This window comes from Stegostoma tigrinum, chromosome 28, assembly GCF_030684315.1.
Source record: "Stegostoma tigrinum isolate sSteTig4 chromosome 28, sSteTig4.hap1, whole genome shotgun sequence".
Taxonomy (NCBI): Eukaryota; Metazoa; Chordata; class Chondrichthyes; order Orectolobiformes; family Stegostomatidae; genus Stegostoma; species Stegostoma tigrinum.
The window spans coordinates 31,179,403-31,206,572 of record NC_081381.1 but is presented as its reverse complement, the minus strand read 5'-3'; the positions used below and the strand labels follow the sequence as shown (position 1 = coordinate 31,206,572).

The following is a 27,170-nucleotide window of genomic DNA, read 5'->3' as shown; positions in this document are numbered from 1 at the left end:
ATTAATTTGGGATTATAACAATCAGGAAAGACTGAACAGGCTGGGTCTCCCTTCTCTAGAAAAAATGACAAATGGCCTAATATCTTTAAACTTACAGAGGGGCTGGATAGGGTAGATAGTTGAGGGAATCAATTGAACATGAAGATCAGCTAGTCACTAACAAAATCCATAAGAAATTTAGGGAAACATTTTTACTCAGAGTGTGATTGGAATGTGGAATTGACCATTAGAAGTAGCAGCTGAGATAAATAACGTACGCATTAAGATCCAGAGATGTACATGAGATAGAAACAAAGAGAAACATGTGTTGGCAGGGTGGAATCAGACTTTTAAACACCAGTAAATATCAACTAGACTGAATGGTCTGATTTTATACAGTGATTTCTATATAATAATGGGTATAAAAAAAACTTCAATTTGTAATGAATTTACAAATCTGCATTGATGAGGCAAGGGAGCAGTGAAGAGTGAATGAAGAAACCTCCTTCATATTCACCTTTATTCTCCATGGTACGGAGTGGGGGAGAGAGAGAGAGAGAGAGAGAATTCCAATGTTAGGTAATAACTGATACATCCTAAACAGTCTTTGGAGAGGGATCCTGAAATAACTCCAAAGCCAGTATCTTGTCACCAAGTCACCCTTTACATACACATGAGAAGTCCTTCAGAGTTCCCTCAGGGCCAGCTCTCAGAGTGAACAGAGCTGCTGACTGTCCTATTTATATCTGTTAGCTTGGGGTCCTTGATTGGACCAGATTAACATCTCCAGCCAGGGAATTCTATTAGGTCCACTTGGTTTACCTCATGACAATCACTACAGAACCTGTGCTGTTAAGGGAAGTTTGGTCATAGATTGACCATGATGACACTGAATGGCAGAGCAAGTTCAGGGGCTGTCTAGCCTAATGCTGACCTGGACAATTTATTCATCACCAGACTGTCTTCAAGGAACAATCTGTCCTTTTTGCACTTATACAATGCAGATACTGTATGGGAACAGATTAGAAATGTTCTAGGACCTACAGAACATCAATAAAATACTAAAGGTTTTTGGATTCAAAATACTACACACAATTGGCTTAATGAGGGCACAAAACACAATTACACAACTACAGGTTCCAAAATATAAAAGTAAATAAGACCCAAATAATAATTACGGCTTTAAAAGACTTACTTTAGCCATGGAACAGATCTCTGAAATATTCCAGGTATCACAAGTGTCACAGAGAGGGCACATGAGATACAGGTTGCTGCTATTACAAATCTCTTCTCTGCAAGATATAAAATAAAACTGATCAAAGTGCCAGTCTCTGTGCATTCACCCTTTTTCAGACTGCATGCATCAAAACACAGGTCTTAATCAGCTGCATTGGTGAATGGGCTGAAAGCTTCATTTACCCATTCTTCCAAACTTGCCTAGCGACAAGGAATCAACATTGTGCATAATTTCAAAGCAGCCACTTATGGACACCTCACTGAAATGACCAATTGACATGCACAAAATAAAAAAGATGAAATAACTGCACAGAGGCCAGTACCCTGTCACCAAGTAACCTCTTATTTACACACGAACAGTGCTTGACTTTAATACTGCCTCTTCTGAGTCAGCTACCAGAGTGTCAGAGATTATGACACTCCTCTTTAATCTGTCAACCAGGCTTCTCTGGTCGGACCAGATTAACAACTCCCATCAGGGGACTCATATTCAATGATGTCCAGCTGGCTGACCTCATAACAATCACTACAAAAGTGCAGGTGGGTTACTTGACTATATGGATATTAAGTCAGATCTAAATCGGTCCTCAGGTGATATCTATACACGTAGACTTTCCAATTTGATCAGGAGCAGAAATCAGGTCTGACATTCATTGCCCTTGGCAATTGTAACCTGTTTTTTTCTGGTCTTAACGCAGCTACTTAATTTAGAAACTGAGAATCAGATTTTAGGTTCTCTTGCGATGTTTGACTGTTCCAAGCAATGAATTTGTCCACTTTGTTAGCAGGCACTGCTTTCTTACATTCTTATTCTACTGACCCAAAATTGTTCCAAGGTTTTCAATATATGATTCAGCATACCTGAATCTCTGACACTTTATATTGAATTAAACAACCGTTATGGTTGCATCATAGAACATAGAACATAGAACATAGAACATTACAGCACAGCACAGGCCCTTCAGCCCTCGATGTTGTGCCCCACTTTCCAATGCCCAATAACAAATACTGGCTGTGTTTGACAGCTCATTTATGTTTTCAATTCATTAGTTAATTAATAACATCTCTTCTTTTTCTTCTCCAGATAGCAATGTCAAGTATTTGAGGGTTACAAACCATGGTTTAAGCTGTGAATTACTCAGGGCAGGGTGAGGAGGCAGGATCCAAGCTTATCTCAAGCAGGATAGGGCCAAATTTTGTGCTATTTGTATTATTTTGAAACACATATTAATCATCTAACCAACTGAGCTAACCAGCTCACCATTTACCAAATCTAATACCCTTCTCAATCTCATGAGACTGCATCAAACTTTGAGGAATTTTACCACCAGCTTTATAAAAATATTCATGCACAAAATCCATCATTCTACCATCACGCATCAATTCAAATACATATCTTGACAGTAAATAGTCATATATCTGGAAGCATATGTGACAACTGATTATACATCTTGAGGGACACTACTCTACATGAAGTGTGGGCAAGGCAAGGAGACTCATGTCCACAAATGAGCACATTGGTAGGCAGTTGAACCCATGCTAGTGGTATCATCCTTCACCTCATTCTATTCAGCTGAGTTAAAGTAAAAATACTAGCGATCTGAAATTTTAAAAAAAGCTAAACTCTGGAGAAACTCAGCAGGCCTCACAGCACCTGTGGAAAGAGAAACAGAGTTGCAGGTCCAATATGATTCTTCTTCAGAACAAAACATTAAATCTGTTTCTCAATTCACAGCTGCTATCTGTCATGCAGAACTTCTCCAGGACATTGTTTTCAAGACAATTGAACTAATCAGCCCATCTGGTCCATCAGAATCAATCCTAATATTTATGTAATTAACCAGTAAATTATAGTACCTAGCTTTTAACTTTGGAATTTGCATGAGATTTGCTTTCTTCTGTCACTTTCATATTCAATCTCTGTCTACCCTTTTTGCATCTCTCAATGATCTTGGATGTACATTTCCATCATACTTTGATTGCAATTTTGCGTGGGTTTTATCTGCTGTTATTCAACATTAATCATTCTCATAAATTCACAGAGCTCCCAAAGACTCTGGATATTGGATTATGGAAAGTAATCTTTTGTCAGAGAAATTATTGTGAAAAAAGTCATTCAAAAATGCCCCCACCCTTCTCAACTCTTGGACACTTAAAGGTTCCCACATTTTCCTTCTCATTTCATGTTCAAGGAATAAATTCAAAAATCCAGTGTCTCCTATTGGAATAGAGGTGGTTTTAACACATAATTACATGGAGTTTAATAGTTGTGTTGTTCTCACAACTCATTGACTTACGCTGGTTTGCTTGTATTCATTGACATCAGCCCAGAGATGAAGACCAATGTCCCAACTATAGCAGCAGGGAGAAGCCAAGTTGTATAAAAGCCTGCAAAGAAAAAAGAAAAAGCTTTGATGTGCATTTTTAAAATTGAGTACACTCCACAAGAACTTATTATATAGTCTCAAAACTTTGTAACGCGGTGATAGCCAGAGAAAATCCACCTACTTACACTTGGTGACCATTCTCCACATTAGTTCAACACATGAAATCTGCCAATGGTGTCAGGAAAAGTCACAACGATTCCAGAAATTAAAATGGTCAATGTAATCTCTTAGATACAAAGAACACATCCTGTCCTTCAATCTCTTCTCACTAAATCTCTGAATCAATTTTCACCTTTTGTTTTACGGCATTTTCTCCAAATCTGTATCTATTATCTCACATCCATTTTAATAGCATTCCCCCTCAGTGAAGAAGTTCCACTTGACTTTCATTTTACTCTCGCCTTAACTTTCAACTTTTCTTGCTCTCCAAATGCAAATAATTTTGAAATGCTGCTGCCATGAACATACAGATCTATGGGAATGTACATAGGCGATAGATTTGTTGATGCTTAGCTTCATAAAGAATCAATCCCTGACAGCCAATTGTAGTGAATGGTTACAGAAATATTAACTTGACTTAAACTGTCTTTCTTAACCCCAATTAAAGTGACACCTGTTGAACCAGGCTTGATTATATTTATCATTAGAATTTCACCCATCACAAGCCTGACTCCTTAAAGACAACAGAGGAAAAGCATAATTGAGCCCATTATTATAAATTCATAACTCTTGACTGTTTCCTAGATATTCCTCACACAAAGAACCATTGAACAAGGAACTCACCCAGCCAAGCAAAGTAAATGGCAATCTTTTCTCCAAAGTACTCTCGGATGTGATCAAGTGGTTGATATCTATACCACTGGGACCAACGAGCCCAATACTTATACAAACTTTGTCTTGGATTCAGACTTTCTGGAGGTACTTCATACTCTGGTAATTCATAGGGGCCCTACAGACAGCACAAGATACACCAGTGAATGTCAGTACATGTCTATTGCAAAGAGACGTTCAGATACATGGTATTACAGACAGAGAAAGAGGGTCACATGCTGTGGTCTACAACATTTCGTAGATCCAACTTTTACAAAATATTCATCCTCATTATCCCAGTGCCTCTTACCTCATGGAGCGGGAAGGCAGATGTAATGACGTTTTCATTTAGCAAGCGATCAATCCCAACTTGTATTCTTTTCCTTTTCCCGTACACTGTTGTGGCTAGAATTTCACAAACCTGAAACACAGCAAGATTCAGTAACTCACAAACCCTACATTCAGGTCACATCCCAGAACAATACCCCTACTAAATTCCTACCTCAGACTTCTCAATGTAACCTTCTCAAATATTCCACAGACACATTGCCACCCTTCCTTACTCTCCATTCAACGCTAAACTACTCCACCCTGCGTGATAACCCATTCAACACCTCCAGAAAGCATCCCTAGCAGGAATACGACCTAATACCTGACCCTAACCAATCATCCTACACTGTTACTCAGGTAAAATATCCCCAACACCAAACATCTGCAGGCAGTACTCATATTTCCAACTGCTCAGAATCTGATCATTCCATTTATCATTACCTCACTGTTTTATTTATGCTCCCAATCTGTTTTATTTATATGCCGAATCATTCTAATGCACACACTAAACCCCTCTATCCTCTCCTTTGCCAACTCTTCCATCCAGCTCAGTAATGCAATGTTACATTCCAATCAGCCTCTATTGTCAGCTTTACTTATTCTTTATCATTCTCACTCAAGCTGAAATGAATTTCACAAAGAAATACAATAGTATAGTCTTATGCACTTGCGCATTCCTTGTGTAGACAGGATCACACAAATTTTGAGGAACAACCAGTAGATTCATTCTTTTTAACAAATCATCCTACACAATTACTCAAGTAAAATATCCCCAATGCCTATCCACTTTCTCACCAGCCCTCAGGTTCCCTCCCTCTCCACAAATTGATTATTCATGCTGTTCAACTCAATATCCCTGAAAAATTTAAAGATTTCAATTTAATTTAAATTTAAAGAATTTAATATACAGGGAGTTTTAAAGGAAGTTGAGGAATAAACCTGAAATGATGCAAGTACACAGGGGCTCAGTCAGTGTTTACCAAAAGGAAGGATATTCCTTTAGACCCATTTTCAGCTCTGAAACAGGTCTTCTGCATGGAGCCCACACCCCAGCCAAGATGCACAAAGCTAACCTGAAATTGAGTTCCTGACCTCATTACATCATTTATGAAAACCACCAGCATCTCACACATTTTTTCAAAATTATGGGAAAGGGTGGAATTTCAGTGGAGCGGGGGTACGGGAGTACTATGGAATTTGGGCAGTCTACTCCCCGACCCCCAACTCCCAGAACAATGATTTTTGATTTATTCTTACAAGAAAAAATACCAGCCACAAAAGAATCCTGATTGAAGAAAGCTCATCTCGTCACTCCCCAATTTTGGCAGAGGAGGAGTAGAAGTTTTGAGATGGTCTCAATGAAAGGGACTGACAAAAGTGGACCTGGTAAAGAACCCAAATAAAAAGTTCCCAAGGAAGATGAATATAAGTGCATTCATTAGATAACTGATGTAATAGAAAAGGATAGCAGGATGTGATGAAAAGATAGCACCCATCTGTTAGATTATTGGGATGAGTGAGTTGGACACATTCCTAAAAGTGTCTCTGCTCACATCTCTTACATACATACTTTGCAAATCTATGTTCACACATTTCAAAACGAGACTTACAATCCGATGCCTCTGCGTGTTAGTAAAGTATGTCTCATGATTATAGCTTCCCAAAAACCTATAGCAACAAAAAAGAAATGGTAACCTTGTCTTGAAGTGCTAAGTCTGAAACAAAATACTGAAACCAATACATGAGGAAAGCACCAATTCAAATTGGATGTCATGACATCTTCTACTTCATTGATACAAAAAAATGAGAAGACCACTGGGGGAGGGAGAAGGATTGAACTGCGAGCCATTGGCTAACAGCTACTGTCTGGTTGCAATGATTAACCATACTTCCCTAAAACTCAAATGGAAACTGGTCATTAACATCAACAAAGTTGCAGCATCCAAAGTGATCAGAGCTATTTTCTCAGCCCCCGTAGCCTTCAAACTTGCACATTGATCTGTAATTATTAGGTTCTCTTTTTCTGAGGAAGGGTCATCAGTGTATTGATAGTACTCCAAGATGGTAGCAGCACAACATGCAAGTTCTTCAACCCAGGAGCTCAGGTTTCTTCTACTCCATCTGCTTTACTTTTCTTTTCTTTCTGTACTTTTTTAAAATGCTTCCATTTGTTATGGTACTTTGCTTTCTTTCAACAACTTTGGCGGAAGGCACCTTCTTCCAACCCAGGCCAAACTATGAGGTGGCTTCCAGCATTCTAGAATAGCAGTATAGGCCTGGTGCCTGGTGGTGCGGTCTCCCGGTATGGAGGTCTTGTCCAGGAGGGGCAGTCTCGGGCTGGCATGATAGTCTTGTCCCCGTGTGTAGATATTCCAGCAGCCTGGCATGGAGGTTGTGTCTTGGTTTCTGAGGTGGCTTCCAGGTCTTCCAATGGCCCAGTGTGGAGGTCTTGTCCCAGTATGGATGTCTCATTTTGGTGTGGCGGGGCAGATTTGGCCTAGTTTTCCAGGATACCGCAAAACCAGGAGCCACTAATTGAATTGTGATGAATTTTTACCCTTTTTTTCTTCTTACTTATGACTTCTGTCATTATTTTAGGTGCTGTGATATGGTGACTTGTAAAACTTTTCACGGCGTTTTTGTAAAAATACACATGACAGTAAATTGCTATTCTATAGATGTCAGTGAGCACACTTTGCAAAACTACCAAAGGGATAAAAGCTGGCCTAAACAATCAAAGACTGCAAGTCCATCCCCGTGTTTTTGTCCATATTAAGGCCTTACTTCCATTTAGGTGTACGAAGGGGACCTAGAAAGTGTAAAAAGGTGGGAAGTTTCCTATTGCAGGGAGAACATAATCAGCGGGGAAAATTTCAGATAATTGTTAGAAAGAGTTGAGGAGATTTTTTTTTTAACCCAGGAAGTCTGGAATCACTGAACAAGAGTGGTGGAGGCAGAGACACATGACACATTTAAAGAGTATTTGAATAGGCACTTGAGATGTGTAACCCACAGGGCTGTAACCCAAGAGCTGGAAAGTGGGATTAGGCCGGGTAGATCATTATCAGCATACACAAACATGATGAGCTGAATAGTCTCTATAGCACATAAATTGTACTGATTCCACTCTTAAAACTTTGCCCAAGCTGTTCTAGAGCCAGTCACTGATATCGAAGAGCGTACTTGGATGGGCTTCATCTCCAAAAGAAAAGTGATAACATTCCACTTGGATTCTGTCCACAATAGCACATCTGAGATTAGCAGGTCATTACAAGTTTCAAATCCAAGTGATAATTCTATAGCAATGTGTACAACCCTGTGGGGTGACAGGTACACCATGAAGAGAAATATAGTAGCATTCCAGAGTGGACATCTATTAAAGCAATAACCTCAAGAATACTCTCCCTTGACACTGGAAGTGGAGCTATCCTGATAAATCTTCAACCGAAAAGACTTTAGAAAACATATTTGCTGCTGCAAGCAATAAATGAATTCCACCTCCCTGAGGTCATTGCTCCTTCCTGCAGTTTCCCTATTCACCTTAGGCTACACAATGCACACAGACATCAACACATAGGAATTCCCTCAAACTTGGAGCATCCCTCTGCCCTGCTGATGACTTACTTGTCCAGCTTGGATTTACGGAAGGGACAGGTGTAATAATCCACTGGCCTGTTGGGAACATGCTCAGTCATTATGTTGGGAATACTGAGCTTTTCCAGGATTATCTCAGACATATTCATGCAGGGGTTGGGCAGAGCCTGTGAATACAATAAAAAAGATTGAGTTGGTGACTCAGCCAAGATGCACACAGAAAGCAAACATAATGCAGCAGCTGGATAACTGAAGCATGCCTAACAGAAGAGTGATTGCCAAACAAAAGCCAGAGGTAACTAGCACAGAAAGCACAAAGTGATGGAAATGAAAGGGGTTCTAAAGGCTACAGCCTTGAAGAGTATGCAGGTTGGGAACCACGCCAATGCATTTGACGCATGTGGGTGGGCAAAGATAAATTAAGAAAATAAATAAATAGATTATAAAACTCCATCTGCCGTTTTTAGCAGGCATGGTAATTAGGAACAAAAACAAAAGTTGCTGGAAAAGCTCAGCAGGTCTGGCAGCATCTGTGGAGGAGAAAAAAGAGTTAACGTTTCGGGTCCGGTCACTCTTCCTCAGAACTTAATTAGTTTGCATAAGTTACTCCATTTGTAAGATCAACAAACTCAACTTAGTCTATAGGTTAAATTTGGCAATTTCCTGGTCTATATGATTCATTTCCAGATCCTGCTGTGTTCTTCTAAAATGCATCAATGAAATGTCAGCAATTGAAAGCACTTTTGGGATACGAACGTGACCATACACACCTGTAGTGGAGCCCTCAGCGACAACTCTTCAGCATAATACACCAGTACATCCCAGGGGGCACTCAGCTTCAGGTAATGGATACTCTTCTTCTCACTGATAGTTATATCCTGGGAAATAATTACATTGAGATACCAACAGAGTATTAACCACATGGATGTAAACTAGGGTAATATAAAGCATCATGCATCATGTTCCCTTACTTAGATATATATCACACGCAGACAGCCCATTGCAGAACATTCACAGCTGTTTCCAAATGGTGTCAGACATCAATTCCTGTCACAGTAACACCCACTGGGCCAAGTATGCAGGTAATCATAAGGGTAAAGTTGACAATTTACATTTTAATGGGAGCTATGCTCAGAATCATTGAATAGAATAGTAGATTGGATGGCACAGGAGAAGACCATTTGGCACCATGTATCTATGCTGGGTTTTTGAAATAGTTATCCAATTCAGCTCCACAACTGAGCTTTTCTCTTTTTTTGTAAATTAGTCTTCTTCAACCTTTTGAAAATTACTTGGAATCTGATTCGACCACATTTTCAATTGGTTGTATTTCAAACTGTGTGTGAAGATATTTTTCATTTTCCCTCTGATTCTTTACCAATTATTTTAAATCTCTGATCTGTGTTTATTGACCTACTCAAGGAGAGTATGGAGTAGAGAATCAGAACTTTTCCAACCCATCTGTTTTGAGCACTTCTGCTCACCTGGATTGTGAGATCATTGAGTTTATCCAATAATTTGCAAGTATGTGACTGAAGAAAGTATCAGGGACTTACTTGAGAGTCACACTTAAATTCCCACCAGATGACTCCAATTTTTATTAATAATAGGACGTGGTCCATATAATCTATCCAGAAATAAAATCCCAAAGTACTAAAATCCTAAGCATTAAATTTTATTTAGCACAAGTTACTGCAAATTGAATCTCTTTAGATATCTTTTGAACTAGATTCTCAACTTTATTTCAGAGTAGCTCAGAGAATGTATCTTCCACTCCCAGCAATACTGCATTCCTTGTCCTGAATTATGGTGGCACAGTCATAAGTTTACTTTATTCCTCATTGAGAGATCAGATGGTTCTGCCATTTGGACTCTTGAGAAAAGTCTTTTTTTAAATCAGATGGCATCAAGGTATTAGATACTGAATATATTGAAAGTATTAGATTCTGAGATGTCTTGGCAGGGTGGACATGGAAAGAATGTCTTTTCTTGTGGGAGAAGCAAGGATGAGGGGCCACTGTTAAAAATGAAGGGTCACCCATTCAAATCAAAGATGAGTCTTTGTTCTCACGTGGGGTCGTGAATCTTTGACACTTGCCTGCTCAAAGTTGGTGGAAGCCAACTTTCTGAACATTTTGAAGAAAAGATAGATTTCTAGTAAGCAACTGGGTCAAATTTTAATGGGGATAGATAGGAATGTAGAGTGATCAAATCAACTATGATCTTATCAAATGGCAGAGCAGTCTCAAGGGTTTGAATGGCCTATTGCTGCTCCAAATTTGTTTGCTTCAGCAGTTTGAAATCAGAAAGTGATTCAGATTGGCTCCTTGGGCTGAACAACCCAGAACTAGAGTACTGCTGTTGATCTCCTGACACTGAACAATTTCCTTTTGCGGGTACAGAATATTGCTTGTAGGTAGGAATTCCCTCACCTTCTCCATCAAAAGCCCTGCATTCTGTAAATTTTTCACAAATTTGTTTCTCCATTTTTCATGTCTGTTGTACAAGTTCATTTTTGTTGGATCTTTTTCTTCTCTTTCCATTTCCTGATATGAGGACCTCACTTTCTGCCTTTTTGACCTTTTCTTTTTCACCTCCCAAACAAGCACAAAATCTGTAATGAAGAAAATCATAGTCAGATACACGCTAACATGTGCTCCTTATCAGCGATGAACATAAACCATAAACACGGCACCAGTTGCAAGACCACACTGTCTGACTGTACTAAGAAACACCTGGCAAATACTTTTCAGAATCCAGCCATCAGTAACAATTAAGTGACAGTGCTTCAACAGTATTACCATGGCATTCCTGAATATTTATCAACAGTATCCCATGGGATTTACAGATCTTTGGAATTTAACTGAGTAAGACTTGCAGCTATTTGGCACTTGCCATGTGCACATGCGTATCCACATCACAAGATTTTCTACTTTCACACCTTCCCATCTAATCCCCAAAATACTTAATCGCTTACTTGAGCTTTTGTCATCAATAGGCTCGACTCTTCCATAATCCCACCTGTTTTATCCCTCATAAACTCTATTTGATCCAGAGCTTCACTTCCACAACATTCCACTTTCTACCAATTCTGTCCTGGCTAACCTCCTTTAGCTACACGTACCCTGATCTCAATGTCTTAAGACTCCTCATCTTCAAAGTTCCCTGTAGGTTTATCCCTCCTTCTCTGTCCCTAGTGCAACTTTCTCAACTTCTTTTCCTGTGTCCTCCCCTATTACATTGCTGGTTTACTGTGCAGGCTCTGCTCCCTCAACTACTTCGGTGGCCTAGCATTCAGCTATCTTTTCCCTACATAGTGGAAGGCTCTCTAAAATTCAATCTTCCATAACAACATCTCTCTGCACCTTCAAATTTCTCATTTTAACTGATCTACTTCACTGCATCTTTCATTATCATGTAAATTTAGATTTTAGATTTTATTGTCACGTGTACTTAAGGACGGCACGGTGGCTCAGTGGTTAGCACTGCTGCCTCACAGCACCAGGGACCCGGGTTTGCTTCTACCCTCGGGTGGCTGTCTGTGTGGAGTTTGCACATTCTCCTTGTGTCTGCGTGGGTTTCCTCCGGGTGCTCCAGTTTCATCCCACAGTCCAAAGATGTGCGGGGTGGGTGGATTGGCCGTGCTAAATTGCCCATAGTGCCCAAGGATGTTTAGGTTAGGTGGGTTAGACATGGGAAATAAAGGGGGAGGAGATTGGTTATGGGGGTGAGATGGTCTTCGGTGGGTCCATGTGGACTTCTTGGGCTGAATGGCCTGTTTACATACTGTAGGGATTCTATGATTTTACGTACTCAAGTACAGAAGTACAGGAGTACAGTGAAAAGTGTATAATGTCACCACACATGGCACCTAGGTTAAAAAAATACTTAGGTACAAAGCAAGATCCGCCACGAGCCACTGAAAGGCCAGGTTAAGAGTCACCACACCATCACGGGACCAGGCTGGGATTTGCTACAAGTCACCCACCATGAGCCACCAAGAGACCAGGCTGGGACCCACAACAAGCTGCTGGGAGCTCAGGCTCAGACCTGCCACAGGGGAGGCAAGCACCAGGGGGGGAAACAGCAAAAAGCGGGGAAGAAAGAGAAGAAAATGGGAAATAAACAGAAAGAGCAGAGGAGCTCCAGTTGGAGTGTCCTACTCCTCCACCATCCTAAACCTCTGCCTGCCTAAACCACCCCAATCTCTGCTAGTTCCACTAGAGCCTGATCTGTCTGAACTTAGGAGTACTGAGAGATGATTTGCAAGCCGTGAAAATATAAGATGATGTTGTTAGATTTGTAACAAGAACTGGCAAAAGCTCCAGTTTGACCAAATCATGGAAATATCCAAAAAACATCAAATATGAATCCCATAAAACTGCATTATTCTCTGAACTTACCCTCATGTGAACCAGATCTGTCAGAAATACCTCAAGCAGCTTCAGATACACTGACTTACTTGTGCTGTTCAAATAAAATATGCAGTCATTTTGCACATTGCAAGATCCCATACCAGCAATAATTTGAATCACTATTTTGGTGTTTGAGGGAGGAATGTTAGTCAGGATGCTAAGAGAACTCCCTGCTCTCCTTTGAATGGTCCTGAGCAATATCTAACATCCCTTTGAAACTCTCATCTAAAAAGAATAATGACTGACAATGCAGCACTCCCTCAGCACAACATAAGAGTGTCAGTTAGATTACACTCAGGTCCCAGACTGAGACTTCAATGTACATCCTTTAGAATTAAAAAAATTGATTGGGTAAAGGTGGCAGTGGAATGTACACATGGAAACTCAACCTTGTTGCTTTATTCCGTTCCATTCTGAATTTTGCTTCTTGCTCAACAAATCAGATTTCTACATCTATGTTGGTGGAGGTCCCTTTAAATTGAGCATGACATCTATAAGCTAGGCCAGTGTTCGGATAACTGAGCATTTGACCTTTGAATCTGTATGTTTTTTTGGCAGTGGGGTATGTTGCAGCGTGGGGGAATGAATGTCACCACTCAGGACGGTTTCTTCCCTTTCCTCTCACAATCCACGTTGGAGTCAACTCAGTAAGCCTTGGTTGAAGGAACTTGAACTTTGATGGGTCAGGAAGTGCCATGCCAAATGGTTGGCAGCTTTCTCCTCCCAGTCATTGGTGACAATACCTCTGTGCTTTAAGGTAGCCTTGAGCACACCCTTTACCTCTTCCTTTAACGAAGCTTTTGGCACTGTCAGTGGAGAGCTGAGAGAACAGAACCTGCAGGGAGAGGTAGTTTTGGACACAATGGCTTGGTTCTTTAGAAGCAGGCCTTGAAGGCTGGTAGAGTCAGCTTTATGCAGCATGTTCATGTTGGTCTGCAATTCCTTTGCGTTGTAAGCCATTTGAGATGTAATGACAAGTGCAAAATTGCTTTTTAAATATTTGTGGTGAACTTCTACAGGTGTTATGTTGCTTGCCCACTATTTTCTCAGGGTTGCCATGGCTCTTCCCAATGTTACAGTGGAGTGGCAAGAGAACTTGCGAAAATTCATTTGCTTGACATAACTAACTGTATATTAGTGCACCCTGCTGGTCACAGAGAGCTCCCTTTCTTTGTAACTTGCATTTTCCAGAAAAAAAACATAGGCTGCCTGGAATGAGAGATTCTGTCATAAATCACCATTTGTTTCAAGTATGCAAACCAACCTGGGTATAGGAGAATGCTAGACCTTTCTGCTAGAGATACAAAATACACATATTCAACCACCTATTTTTTACTCTCATGATAATAATGTAAGGAATTAAAAAGCTTACAGACTAAAGAAAAACGTCATGATGAGACTCGAAAGTGAATCATATGAACCAAGACACAGTGACAAGCAGGACAGAGGTGGGGTGCTCACCAACTTTTGTTGTCCCATCACTGAAATAGTTCCCTCTGTGGTCAGGGCTGTAACCACTGTTGGAATTAATACACAAGTCTTCATCATTGTCATCCCCCTACAATATAACAACAGATGGACTTAATTACTTAACACAGCAAACAACATGGACATGAACTTAAAAATGTCTCAACCAGTGAAAATAGAGACTTCAACTCCCAGCTATTTGCCAGCCAAAATAGCTCCGTTGGGAGAGCATTAGACTGAAGAGCTAAAAGTCCCTAGTTCAATCCTGGGTTTCAGCAAAGTGAGCACTTCCTGATCATGTCAGCCTTTGTTTAAAGGGGCGACACAGTGGCTCAGTGGTTAGCATTGCTGCCTCACAGCACCAGGGATCCAGGTTCGATTCCAGCCTCGGGCAACTCTCCATGTGGAGTTTGCTTGTTCTCTCCATGTCCGTTGGAGTTTGCTTGTTCTCTCCATGTCTGCATGGGTTTCCCTGCCACAGTCCAAAGACGTGCAGAGTAGATGAATTGGTGATGCTGAATTGCTCGTAGTGTTTGGGGATATGTAGATTAGGTGGATGGATCTGGGTGGACTTGATGGACCAAAAGTCCTGTTTCCACATTGTTGGGATTCTATGAACTAGTAAATGGTGGCCATTAACTACTGAACTCAGGTAGAAGTAGAAGTGTGAGGATTAACAAGTGAGAAGGTCATCACCCAGTGACCACAGGCAACATAAGCAAGCAGTCATTTAAATAGCAAACACCAGCAAACCACCATGCTAAGCAATGAATTCAGTTATTGCCAATGAGCATGGGCAAGCAGAGGCATTAATCATTGAACACAGATATCAATCATTACAATCACAAAAAGCCACACACATTTGCACCTAAAATGCACCACAAACCCACCTTTACCACATTCCCAGTACAACATGGTTTTCGTGGCACTGGGCAATTACTGAGGCTTACATACTAAAAAAACCAAGGTTTGGCTCCAATATTCGGAAAGGGTAAATGCCAAGGGTCTGGATACCCCGGCTCAGAAAGAACATACAAATATAAATAACTGATAGACAAGAAAAGAGGAGCTGGTCAACTAATATGTCCCATAGAGCCATAATGCCTTTTATGTCATAATTTACAATATCCTCCAGCACACTAATAATTTGATATCGTTCTATAAAAATCCAGATTTAAAAATAAGTGTAAGTTCAGAAGAAACAATATGGAAAATCATTCTCCAAAATACTTAAACAATCAAAACTAGTCCAGGAAACAATAATTTTAATTTATATTACTTCATAGTCCACCACCTTTTTGAATGCAGTGGTCTGCCAGGAGCTAATCTAGCTCCCTTTTTAACTTAGATAATAGGAACTGCAGATGCTGGAGAATCCGGGATAACAAGGTCTAGAGCTGGATGAACATAGCAGGCCAAGCAGCATCATAAGAGCAGGAAGGTTGACGTTGATGGAGGGTCTAGGCCTTTTTAACATATTGGATTTAATCACAGCCTTTCCTTACTCTCAAAACAATGGATTCAGACTCTGCAACAAAATTTACTGCACACTCCAGAGGTCCAGGGTTTGTCCAAGGGTTGCAGATAAGTGAGGAGCAAAACAAGCCCAGGTTCCTGCTGTTGACTGCTAATCAATACCACGTGTTGCAAACTACATGTTAAAATGAGACTGAACATGGTTATACAGTCTTCAGCTAAATACGCATATTGAAACATGTATCTATTCATCTGGGACACAAGAGATGGGAGTATATATTTTATTGTATCCCAAAATTACTGATATATACCTTTCACAGTGTCAGTAAATCCCAAAACACATTGTAGCCAATGAAATATATTAGCAGCATTGTCAATATTTTTCGGTAGGAAGCCATGGCAACAATTTTTACATAGCAAGTCACATAAATTGAGATATGTTAACATCTAGAAATTTTTTTTAAGTGATTATGGTTAAGGCATCGAAATTGGCCAGAATATTGAATACATCTATCCTACCAAACTTCAAAATAGTGCTGTGAGATATTTAGTGCTCATCTAAAAGGACAAATGAGGCCTCAGTTCAATGTCTGAGTTGAAAGATAGCACGTGTCAATCTGGAATCTATGTTCAACTGTGTAGAGTTGGACTTGAATCTAACAGCTTCTAAGCAAGAGGCCTATTACTAAGCCACAGCCCAACACTACAGACCCCTTAAATTCTTGTGACCGAGGATGAAATTAAAAGGTCTCTATACCATTTGAGTTGATGTTAGGCAAGATGAGCTTCTACCCTGCCTCAGCCAGAGATATTGATATTGTTTGAAAAGGAAGAGGGGGATTTTATATGCCAGAATGGAAAATTCCTGACTATGTAGAATATGTAGCTGATTAATTTAATTACAGGGAGTCAGGGGATGGGGGTGGGAGAGTCTCCTGTAAATTAGCTGCAAATTTAAAAAGGCTTTTTTTTAGGCATAAACATGATACCTTAAAACAGTGACATACAGCATAAACATGGCTGTAAAAAGGTAATTTTTTTTCTGAACCTTACTGAATACATGAATGCAACAGCAGCACTGGAGGGTATCTGCTATATTTCCTCTCAAATTATCAAAATTGTTGCATTGAAATAAATTATTTTAAAGTACAGTCAATTAGCTGATTTTATCTAGAAGGTAACCTCAACCATTTTCAATTCAAAAGTTTTGTCTGCACGAGGTTATTTCAAGCACTGAGAAACAGGACAGTTAGCATAATTATAATTAGTACCAGAATAAACAAGACAACTTACATAGATGGTAGAGCGGTAGCCCCCATTCTGAACACTTCCATAAGTATCCATCAAAACACGAGATGTATCCTTTTCTAAATACATCAGCACATTACGATTCTCCTGAGCCTCAAAGCTCTCGCTCTGCAGCATCTTTCAATCTCACAGCACATCAAACATGGCCATGAGAGAAAACCACTGTAGCACGCAGACCCTTTCCAATGCTTCTAGTCAGAGAGGAGAACTTCAGCTCTTTTATTGAAACGAGACTTCAGCATTTTACAGCCATATATCTGCCTCTGACATTCAATGCAACAGTGGATTCATTTGCTGCTCATACAGATGTGCTGTGCACAGGCGCAATGAACTGCATTAAGTCTTCAGCATTCCCGTTTACATTGTTTATTTTAGAAAAACCTCTGGGGCCCTCAACCTACAGATTTAACGCAGTTCTGGCCTCAAAATCTGCCATTGCAATGCTGCTTTTCCTCTTCAATGTACTCAAATAAAAAATATTCAAGGGTAGCTGCTTCCTGGGCACTAATTAAATATTAATAACATAATGTAAACATGCAGCATACAAAGGGGGAGGAGACACAATAGAGCTGAAGAAAGACTGCCTTCTGCAAAGAATGAACGAGGCAGATGCACTATTGTGCATTTCAATTTATGAAATGAGACTGACATCCTCAATATTGCATCACTTGTCAGCCATTTCACTTCTTTTGTTATTTCATATGCATATCTTGTCAGAGACCCCTTCTGCAGACTTCTAGAACTGTATAAAAGAGCAGTCACATAAATATATATACTATTAACCCTCAGTGCCCATTTGTTTCATGTGTAACTTACCAGCACATTCATTATTCTGAGTAGCTCATGCATAGGTGCCCATCATTCTTAGTATAACTCATTCTCCAGTGTTTAACACTGTTTAACTTACCATTCTGTGTAAATGTACATGTGTTGCTGTGTAATCCACCATATTTACTATTTACAACCTAGAAAGACAAGCGTAGCAGATTCATGAGAACACAGGAACCTGAAACTTTCCCTCCAAGCCACAGAGCATCCCAACTTGGAACTATACTAACGATCCTTCATCATTGCTGTATCAAAGTCCTGGGACTTCATTTCTAACAGCACTGTGGGAGTGCCTACAGCAGATTAAGAAGGTGGTTCACCACCAACTTCTCAAGGGCAATTAGGGAATGATAATAAATGCTGGCCTAACCAGTCAAGCCCACATCCCATGAAATAATTTAGAAAATGAGTAATTTATGCTTGGATGTCTATTATTCTCTGTGCAATTTATTTCTGGATATCTATTCACATGCATACAATCTATGCTTGGATTTCTATTTTCTTCTGTGTAATTTACCAATATTATTTCCTACATGACAAGTCATCTATGTATTCTGGTGAATTGCACAACTAGGGTGGTAGGCAAGGCTTTAAATTAAATAGTGTGGGGCAGGATTCACTTGCACAAAATTAGAAAATGAAAGGTAAGGGAGAAGGTAAAACTGCATGTTAGAGATGTGGCTGATTGTTACCAGAAAATAAAAGGAAGGGACAGAATATGTAAATGTTTTATTGTACCAAAGAATCATAAAAGTGTAGGGAAATGCAGTAACAGAATAAACTTAAGGGCTTTGTATCTTAATGCATGAAACATTCAGAATAAGATAGACAAACCGATGGCATAAATTGGTAAATGAATATGATCTCATAGCTATTACAGAATCATGGTTACATGGAAATCAAAACTGGAAACTTAACATTCAGGGATACATGAAATTTTCAGAGAAACAGCACGGATGGAAGCATTGGTGAGTTAGCACTGTTAATAAGTGATAGAAATAAGAACAGTTGAGAGAGATGGTCTAGGCTCAAATGATGTACAGTCTATTTGGATGGAGGTAAAAAAACAGCAAGGGAAAGAAAACATTGGTAGGAGTAATGTACAGATTCCAAACAGTAGCCACAGAAAACGATATAAATCAACAAATAATAGGAACGTGTAAAAAGAATAGAGCAAAAATTATGGGCATCTTTAATCTTCATGTTGATTGGGTTAATCAAATTGGAAAAGGTAGCTAAGACAATGAATTCACAGAATGAAGTAGGGACAGTTTCCTACAGCAAAATGTTTTGAAGCCAACCAGGGAGCATGGGCTTCCTTGGATCTGGTAATGGGTAATGAAGCAGGTTTAATAAATTACCTCTAAGTAAAAGATCCCCAAGGAAATGGCGAAATTATAGAAATTAATACTCAGTTCAAGAGTGAGAAACATGAGTTGGGAAACAACTGTGATTAACCAAAATTAAGGGAATTACAATAAAATAAGAATAGACTTAGCTAAAGTGAACTGGGCAGATAGATTAGCAGGAATGACAGTAAGCAAACAGTGGCAAACATTTAAGGATGTTATTCAAGACTCTCAGAAAAAAATATACCCTAGTAAAGAGGAGAGATCCTAATAGAAGGATGAATCAATCGTGGTTAACCAAGTAAGTTAAGGAGAGTATTAAGTTGAAAGGAAAAGCATTTAAGGAAGCCAAAGACTGAGATAAATTCAGAAGCCTGTCTCTGGCGTGAATGGGGTTGTATGAAAATGTTGTTGGGTTCAAATGATAGACATTAATTAGAATACTTTGATGTTTAATTTTGCTCTGCTAAAGTTACTTTATTGTTAATAAATTGTTAAATCTTTGTTTAAGCTACAAACGCAGCATCTGAAATTGACATTCAAGAAGTCTGGGATTGGTTATTCAAAAAGCCTAGTTAAGAGCCATTGGAGTCCATTTTGGGGGTCTTTGAAGATTTAATTTTCCTATGGTATGCTACAGAGGTTGGGACGTTAATTTGAGTGGTCTGTCTCTATATTGTCACATTATTTGATTGATTTGACCTTCATCCTACAACAAGTCTTTGCTGGAGGCAAAGTCTGGAAAAATTGGCCCAGTTGGCACAGAGCTGGGTGAAAAGGACTCTAATTCGAATACATCTTTTTCCTTTTTTAATTCTTATTTTGGACTGTATTTTTCTTTCAATTTTGTACCAAAATCTGAAGTATCTCTACCCAGGTATCTTGTACCTGGGATAGTGCCTTAAGCAGCAACATTGCAAACTTTTCACTACACGCATTTGAGTGCGTATGACAGTAAAGCTAATTCAATTTCATTGGTCGAGGATGAGTTAGGGAGTTATCCCAGGGGCTTTTTTTTAATTATTCATTTGTCAGATGTGGGTTTTGCTGGCTGGGCCAGTATTTCTTGCCTGTCCTTAGTTGCCCTTGGGAAGATGGTGGTGAGCTGCCTTCTTGAACTATAAATGACTTGGACGCAAGCATTGGTGGATGGGTTAGTAAGTTTGCAGATGACACTAAAGTCAGTGGAGTGGTGGACAGTGCGGAAGAATGTTGCAGGGAGACTTAGATAAACTGCAGAATTGGGCCGAAAGGTGGCAAATGGAGTTTAGTACGGATAAATGTGAGGAGATTCACTTTGGGAGGAATAATTGGAAGGCAGAATACCGGGTCAATGGAAAGATTCTTTGTAGTGTGGATGTGCAGAGGGATCTTGGTGTCCACGTGCATAGATCCCTGAAAGTTGCCACCCAGGTTGATAGTGCTGTTAAGAAGGCTTACGGTGTTTTAGGTTTTATTGGTAGAGGGATTGAGTTCCGGAGCCGTGATGTCATTCTGCAACTGTACAAAACGCTAGTGTGCCTCATTTGGAATATTGCATGCAATTCTGGTCACCCCATTACAGGAAGGAAGTGGAAGCATTGGAAAAGGTGCAGAGGAGATTTACCAGGTTTTTACCAGGAGATTTGCCTGGTCTGGAGCGCAGGCCCTATGAAGAAAGGCTGAGGGACTTGGGTCTGTTCTCGTTGGAGAGAAGGAGGCTAAGAGGGGATTTAATAGAGACATACAAGATGATCAGAGGATTAGATAGGGTGGACAGTGAGAGTCTTTTTCTGAGGATGATGACTTCAGCTTATACAAGGGGGCATAGCTACAAATTGATGGGGGGATAGATTTAAGACAGATGTCAGAGGCAGGTTCTTTACTCAGAGAGTGGTAAGGGTGTGGAACACCCTGCCTGCCAATGTAGTTAACTCAGCCACATTAGGGGCATTTAAACAGTCCTTGGATAAGCATATGGATAATGATGGGATAGTGTAGGGGGAGGGGCTTAGATTAGTTCACAGGTCAGTGCAATATCGAGGGCTGAAGGTCCTGTTCTGCACTGTATTGTTCTATGTTCTATGTTCTATAAGCCAGCAAAGGTGGGCCAAAAATATAATATAGACAGAGAAAATAAACTGTGAGGGCAAATTAGTGAGGAACATAAAAACTGACAGTAAGCGCTCCTTTAAAATATATAAAAGGTAAAGTGAAAAAAAAACCCTTATAAAATGAATCTGAGGAGACAGTTTTGGGGAACAAAGAAATGATACAAGTGTGAAACAGATATTTTGCATCAGTCTTTATGGTGGAAGATATTTCAAATATTCCATTCATATAAAAGAATATGGGGGAGGATTAAAGTACTATCACCATCACTAAAGAAGTAGAATTGGGCATTCTAATGGGGTTAAAGGCAGATAGGTCTCCTGGTCCTGATAGTTTATATCCTAGGGTCCTAAACAAAGTAACTACAGAAATACTGAATGCAATAATTGTAATTTTCCAAAAACCACTGGATTCTTGAGAAGTACCAGAAGATAGGAAAACTGCTAATGTGACAGCCCTATTCAAAAAGGGAAGCAAAAGGTGGCCAACTGTAGGCCGATCAGCTTAACATCTATTGTTGGAAAAGTATTAAAATCAATTATTGAGGAAGTAATATTGAACGTTTGGAAAATCATAATCTAATCAAGTAGTGTCAGCATGTCTTCATGGAAGGAGAATTGTGTCTTTTATAAAAAAAAAGAGTTTTTTGAGGAAGTCTCAACCAAAGTGGATAGAGGGGAACAAGTAGATGTGTTGTATTTGGACTTCCAGAAGGTGTTTGACAACATACCTCACAAAAGATTAAGTCATAAGAACCCAAGATTTTGGAGGTAGCATACTAGCATGGATAGAGAATTAGCTCATGAGCAGAAACAGCAAATAGGGATAGTGGTTCTTCTCCAGGTTCGCGACCTATGAGCAGTGGGGATCCACTGGGATCAATACTGAGATTACAAATGTTTATAATGTATATTGAGGGCTTGGAGCAAGGAAATGAATATACTATAGCTAAATTTTGAGCAGTCTTGATCCCAGATTGTCTATGAGCAAAGATTAAACTGGCTAGGACTCCACTTACTGAATTTTATTAGAATGATAGGTTATCTTATTGAAACAAGTAGGATTCTTAAGGGGCTTGACAGAGTAAATATTGAGATAATTATTCTCCTCATGGGAGAGTCAAAGAGCAGAGGGCATAGTCTTAGAATAAAGGAGCACCAAATTAAGATGGAGATGAGGAAGAATTCAGTTGATAGTTTTTAGAACTCCTTGCCACATACAGCTGTAGGGGCAGAGTCATTTGATATATTTAAGGATAAAATAGATAGATTCTTGATCAGTAGGGGAATAAAAGGTTATGGAAAGGGCAGGAAAGTTGACAATGAGGAATATCAGATCACACATGACTGGGTAGCAGGCTCAAGAAGCTGACAGCCTTATCCTGTTCATACTTCTTATGGTCTTATGGTTTATATTTTTGTAAAATCATATTAATAACTATATTTATTTAATCAATTTGTGTTTATATAAAAAGTGTAGAAACAAATGCAGGCTTGAATTAGTGTTTTAAAAAAGATAATAAGTTTGGGGTCAAAGGTTAATGTTTTCTGCAGAGGTGATGCGGGCTTTTCCATGTTAATATTCACTCTTCACTAGCTATCCAACTGTGTGCAAATCCAAAGACCACTCAGCTTGACACTGAAGTGTCAGCCCAGAATGTATGTCTATGTTATTGCAGCAGGATTTGAATCCATGATATTCTAGCTTAGAATTTATAAATTTGAATGTCTGAGTAGATAGTGACTTATCTATGGAGATTCGGTATTAAAAACTGTAACCAGCCAACATTCACAGAATCACAGAATTGTTATAGTACAAAAAGGGGTCATTTGGCCTACTGTGTCCTCACTGGTTCTCTGAGCATTTTAAAATAGTTCCCTGCATCTTCCCTACGCAGGATATTTACATTCAACTGGTTTTCACCATCCCTTGATGGGTTATGTTCGTTTCTGCACTGTTGGTTGGAGGCAGGTCCAGGGCGCCAGGTGGTAACACAAGTGGGTATTCTTTACTATGCATGCCTTATTTGACACAAGGGAAGCGATATCAGAACTGGGCCTGCTCATACCCTCTCTCAACATCCACAGACAGAACTTCCATCAGAGGTTACTGACTTTTCACTTGCTGGCTTGGGAATACAAAATTCAGTTAAATCACTCAGCAGCTGTCCCAGACTATGATGCATCTTGGCATCTTCCTGATGCATAGAACTCAAGGAGCAGTTGAACTATATACTGACCAATAGTCTCTATGTTAATTTAAGTATGTCAGGATGATGATATTGCAATACGCATAAATAAAAGAAAAAATGTAAATAGAATATGTTATAATCCATTGAAGATACCTGCAGCAGAGTCAGCAGTACAATAAATAGTGGCACCTTAGTAGCAACTTTCCTGCACTATTACTTGGAAATAAAGTTTCTGTCACAGTCTGTTAAATGATAGAGAACCTAAAGAACCTTGGATACAAACAAAGTTGGAAATGGCCTTAGTTTTCATGAGGCACTGCTGAAGAATGCTGTCACACATCTCCAGTTTACCTTGCAGGGGAGATACCATGATCATGAAGGTGTTTCTTAGCAGGACAAGTCTGAGCTGAGCAGCTTCTAATAAGATCTTGAGATCTTTGCTGGATCACAATTGAGAGCGGAATTTGGAGGATCATCAGTTGAACTGAGTTGCAGCTGGTGGAGCCTTTATGCTGACTTCAGCATAATGCCAATCCAGTGACCAGTCAACCAGAGCCTCTGCTTGTGTCTGCACCTCAGGCCAGGGCTCTACGATACAGTCAGGGTGTAGCAAAGTGTCTCCTGAAGATATCTGAGGAGAAAGGAGGTGAGGGTCCCTTCCCCATCTTGTCTGCAGCACCATTGCTCTATCTCCCTGTGCAGAGGAGCTGGATTGTTCCAATCATTTGAACAATGCCCCCGCCTTGTCTCGGCAGATGTTCTGACCTTACTGGGAAGGTGCATTCAGCTTGAAGGAGGCAGCAGCAGCTTAGTGGGCACTTTCGGAATCTGGACTGACAAGCGACAGGTGGAGGTGACCCTGAAGCTGGATGATAGTGGGAATATCTTCCACACGTCCCCCAGCTTCACAATTGGAAGGAGCCAAGGCTACCTGACATATGCAAACCAGCCTGGTGTGCTGAACCTACAGGAAATCAGGGCACATGGCAGCAGACTACAAAGTGACCCTTGCAAACAGGACAGCCGTTTGACTAAGGACTGCAAGAAGTCTAACAGCTGCACATTGTGTGGAGAAGCACATCACCTGCACAAGGCCTGCCCAAGACAGGAGAGGAGGTGCCACATATGCTCAGATGGCAAGAAGAGGTAACATGAGCCATGGACCCCAAAGGCAATAAGATGCATCCTCAAGCAAGAAAACTGAAACAAAGGGCATCCAGAAGGAGGGACAGGCCAGGGAGGATAAAAAGGTAGCCAGCACAGAGGCACAGCAACCAACTCACCTGAACAGATGGAGTCAACAAAGGAACAGGAAGTGAAGGAGGCAGGGGAACGAATACCGGTGAGAAACAGCTGGAAAAGTGAAACATATCGGGCCCCCACTGGCCCACAGTAAAATGGAAAGAGGCAGCTGATGGGCCCACCAACAACTCCTCTGTCAATGAAGAGGTGTGGAGAGATGACCACCAACAAGAAAAGAGGCTCAGCACCACAGGGGAGAAGGAGAGGAGCAAACCCCAACCTGGAAATGGTGGATATAGTGAAGGGCCGGTGAAACCCAATTTCCAGCCATCAGGAACAAAAGGGTACCCACTGTATCACAGCTCCAGGCAACCGGGAGCAGCGTTGCTGTGAACGAGGAGCAGAGCACGACAGCCCCTCTCTCAGACTCTGAACAGGACCTTCCTAGCTCTGTTCTTGTTCTGAAGATATTAGATCAGGGCAATTCCTCGAGGGAGGAACTGGGATGCAGGAACTCCTCCCAGTGACAAGACTGCAGGTGAATGGACATTGGGTGTATGGGTAATTTTATAAAATCTCAAAACAGGTTTTAAAATTACATAGCATTAAATCTACTACGCGACGCCTTTTCTTGTTAGTTCACCTGGCCAATGTCAAAGCAGACCTCTGGGTTCTGGAGGAATGCAGGGGACTGCACGTCAGCAGCTACAGGGAATGCTGCAGCTTGTGTGCCTACGGGCCTTCAATTTGGTCGGGGGAAGCAATTACCCTTCATCATCAGTAATTTCATCATCTCTGAAGGTAGGTGGGTGCCTCCTCATAGCAGATGTTATCTACAAAAACGGTCCCCTGGGACTAGTTAATCTGTGCACCCCGGTGGTAAAGCATGAGCAGTTGGCCATTCTGCAACAGCTCCCACTGTTGCTGGCAACATCCAGGCTGGTCATTCCGGCCGGAGACTTGAACTGCATCATTGATGCAGATGGGCGATCTGGAGGAGCTGACAGCAAACTGGACTCCACGACTGTTTTTGGAAACAGTTAAAGTCACCAAGCTGCATGATGTCTTCAGCATCCCTGCAGACTGAGCATAGCATAGATACAGTGGTCATGGACAGATGGGTCTATCCATTAAAGAATAAATGTCCTGTTTGTGTCCTGAACATTCTCTGTCTGATCCACCGATGTCAAGCCAGTGCTCTTCTCTGACTACTATCTCCTGTAGGCCGACTGTCACCTACCAGATGACCAGGGGAGCAGCAAGGGAACATAGAATTTGATTTTCATGAGATTCCTTCCCTCAAGAAATACATAAGTGAAAGGTCATGACTATATTTGTAAATTTCTCTCTTTATTTCTCATGTGGACGGATAGTTGTTTTGAGAAAAAGTTTTATGATGGGATGCAAATGTCACTAACAAGGCCTGTAGTTGTTGGCTCATCCTGACTGTTCTTGAGAAGGTGGTGATGAGCTGCCTTCTTAAAATGATGCTTTCCATATGATGTTGGTAGACTACCAGTGCTCCTTAGAAGAAATTTTCAGATTTTTGACCAAGGGATGGTAAAGCAACAGTGATATAGTTCCAAGATAAGATAGATTGAGACATGGAGGTGAACTTTAGGTGCTATACAAAGTTGCTTCATCACATGAACAAAAACAGAAGTTACTACAAAAGCTCAGCAGATCTGGCAGCATCTATGAAGAAAAAAATCATGGTTAATGTTTTAGGTCTGGTGACCCTTCCTCAGAACTGATGGTAGGTGAGGAAACATCAGTTTATATTCAGAAAACAGGGTGGGGAATAGGGTAAGGAGCAAATGATAGAATGGAACCTAAAGAGAGAGAAGAGCAGTTGGATAGACAAGGGAGTTGTAAACAATCTGGCTGGGAGGGTGAATAGTTGTTAATGTGGACTGTTAGTAGCTAACATTAGGTAGTATGTAATGGAGTGCTGTGCAGTAATAAGGCTTGGTGTGTGGGGAGGGGCTAGGACATGGGAGAGTTTAGGCCCTAAAATTATTGAACTCAATATTGAGTCCAGAGGGCTGCAGGTCCCCAAGTGGAAAATGAGGTGTTGTACTTCCAGCTTGTACTGAGCTTTGCTGGAGCACTGCAACAAGCCAGAAACAGATACCTTGGCTGGAGAACAGGGTGGTGTGTTAAAGTGGCAGGCAACTGGAAGCTCAGGGTCTTTTTGGCAAGCAGAACATAGATGTTCTGCGAAGCGGCCACCCAGTCTAAGCTTCATTTCCCCTATGTAGAAGAGACCACATTGTTGTCCTGGAGGTGCCTGCTGCTCACAAAGTGTGGAGCTGGATGAACACAGCAAGCTAAGCAGCATCTTGGGAGCACAAAAGCCAATGTTCTGGGCCTAGACCCTTAACTATTGCAGGTCTAGGCCTGAAACATCAGCTGTTGTGCTCCTAAAATGCTGCTTGGCCTGCTGTGTTCATCCAGCTCCACACTT

At 40.6% G+C, this 27,170-nt stretch overlaps 1 protein-coding gene across 3 annotated transcripts in view; it reads right to left on the bottom strand.

The window, feature by feature from the left end:
* ano11 (anoctamin 11) overlaps positions 1-27,170 on the bottom strand; it is a 71,868-nt gene that overhangs the window by 22,367 nt on the left and 22,331 nt on the right. For 2 of the 3 annotated variants that reach the window (XR_007250498.2, XM_048561658.2), the window contains exons 7-15: positions 14,213-14,309; positions 10,769-10,950; positions 9,107-9,214; positions 8,367-8,503; positions 6,353-6,410; positions 4,723-4,833; positions 4,386-4,551; positions 3,513-3,603; positions 1,175-1,271 (exon numbers count right to left, since the gene is read on the bottom strand). Coding sequence is in view for 2 of the 3 variants with exons in the window: in XM_048561658.2 (XP_048417615.1) it covers positions 1,175-1,271; positions 3,513-3,603; positions 4,386-4,551; positions 4,723-4,833; positions 6,353-6,410; positions 8,367-8,503; positions 9,107-9,214; positions 10,769-10,950; positions 14,213-14,309 (1,047 nt within the window). In the remaining variant the exon portion in view is untranslated. Of the gene's footprint in view, positions 1-1,174; positions 1,272-3,512; positions 3,604-4,385; positions 4,552-4,722; positions 4,834-6,352; positions 6,411-8,366; positions 8,504-9,106; positions 9,215-10,768; positions 10,951-14,212; positions 14,310-16,987; positions 17,576-27,170 lie in introns of those variants that run through there. The other variant, XM_048561660.2, reaches the window with a different exon arrangement.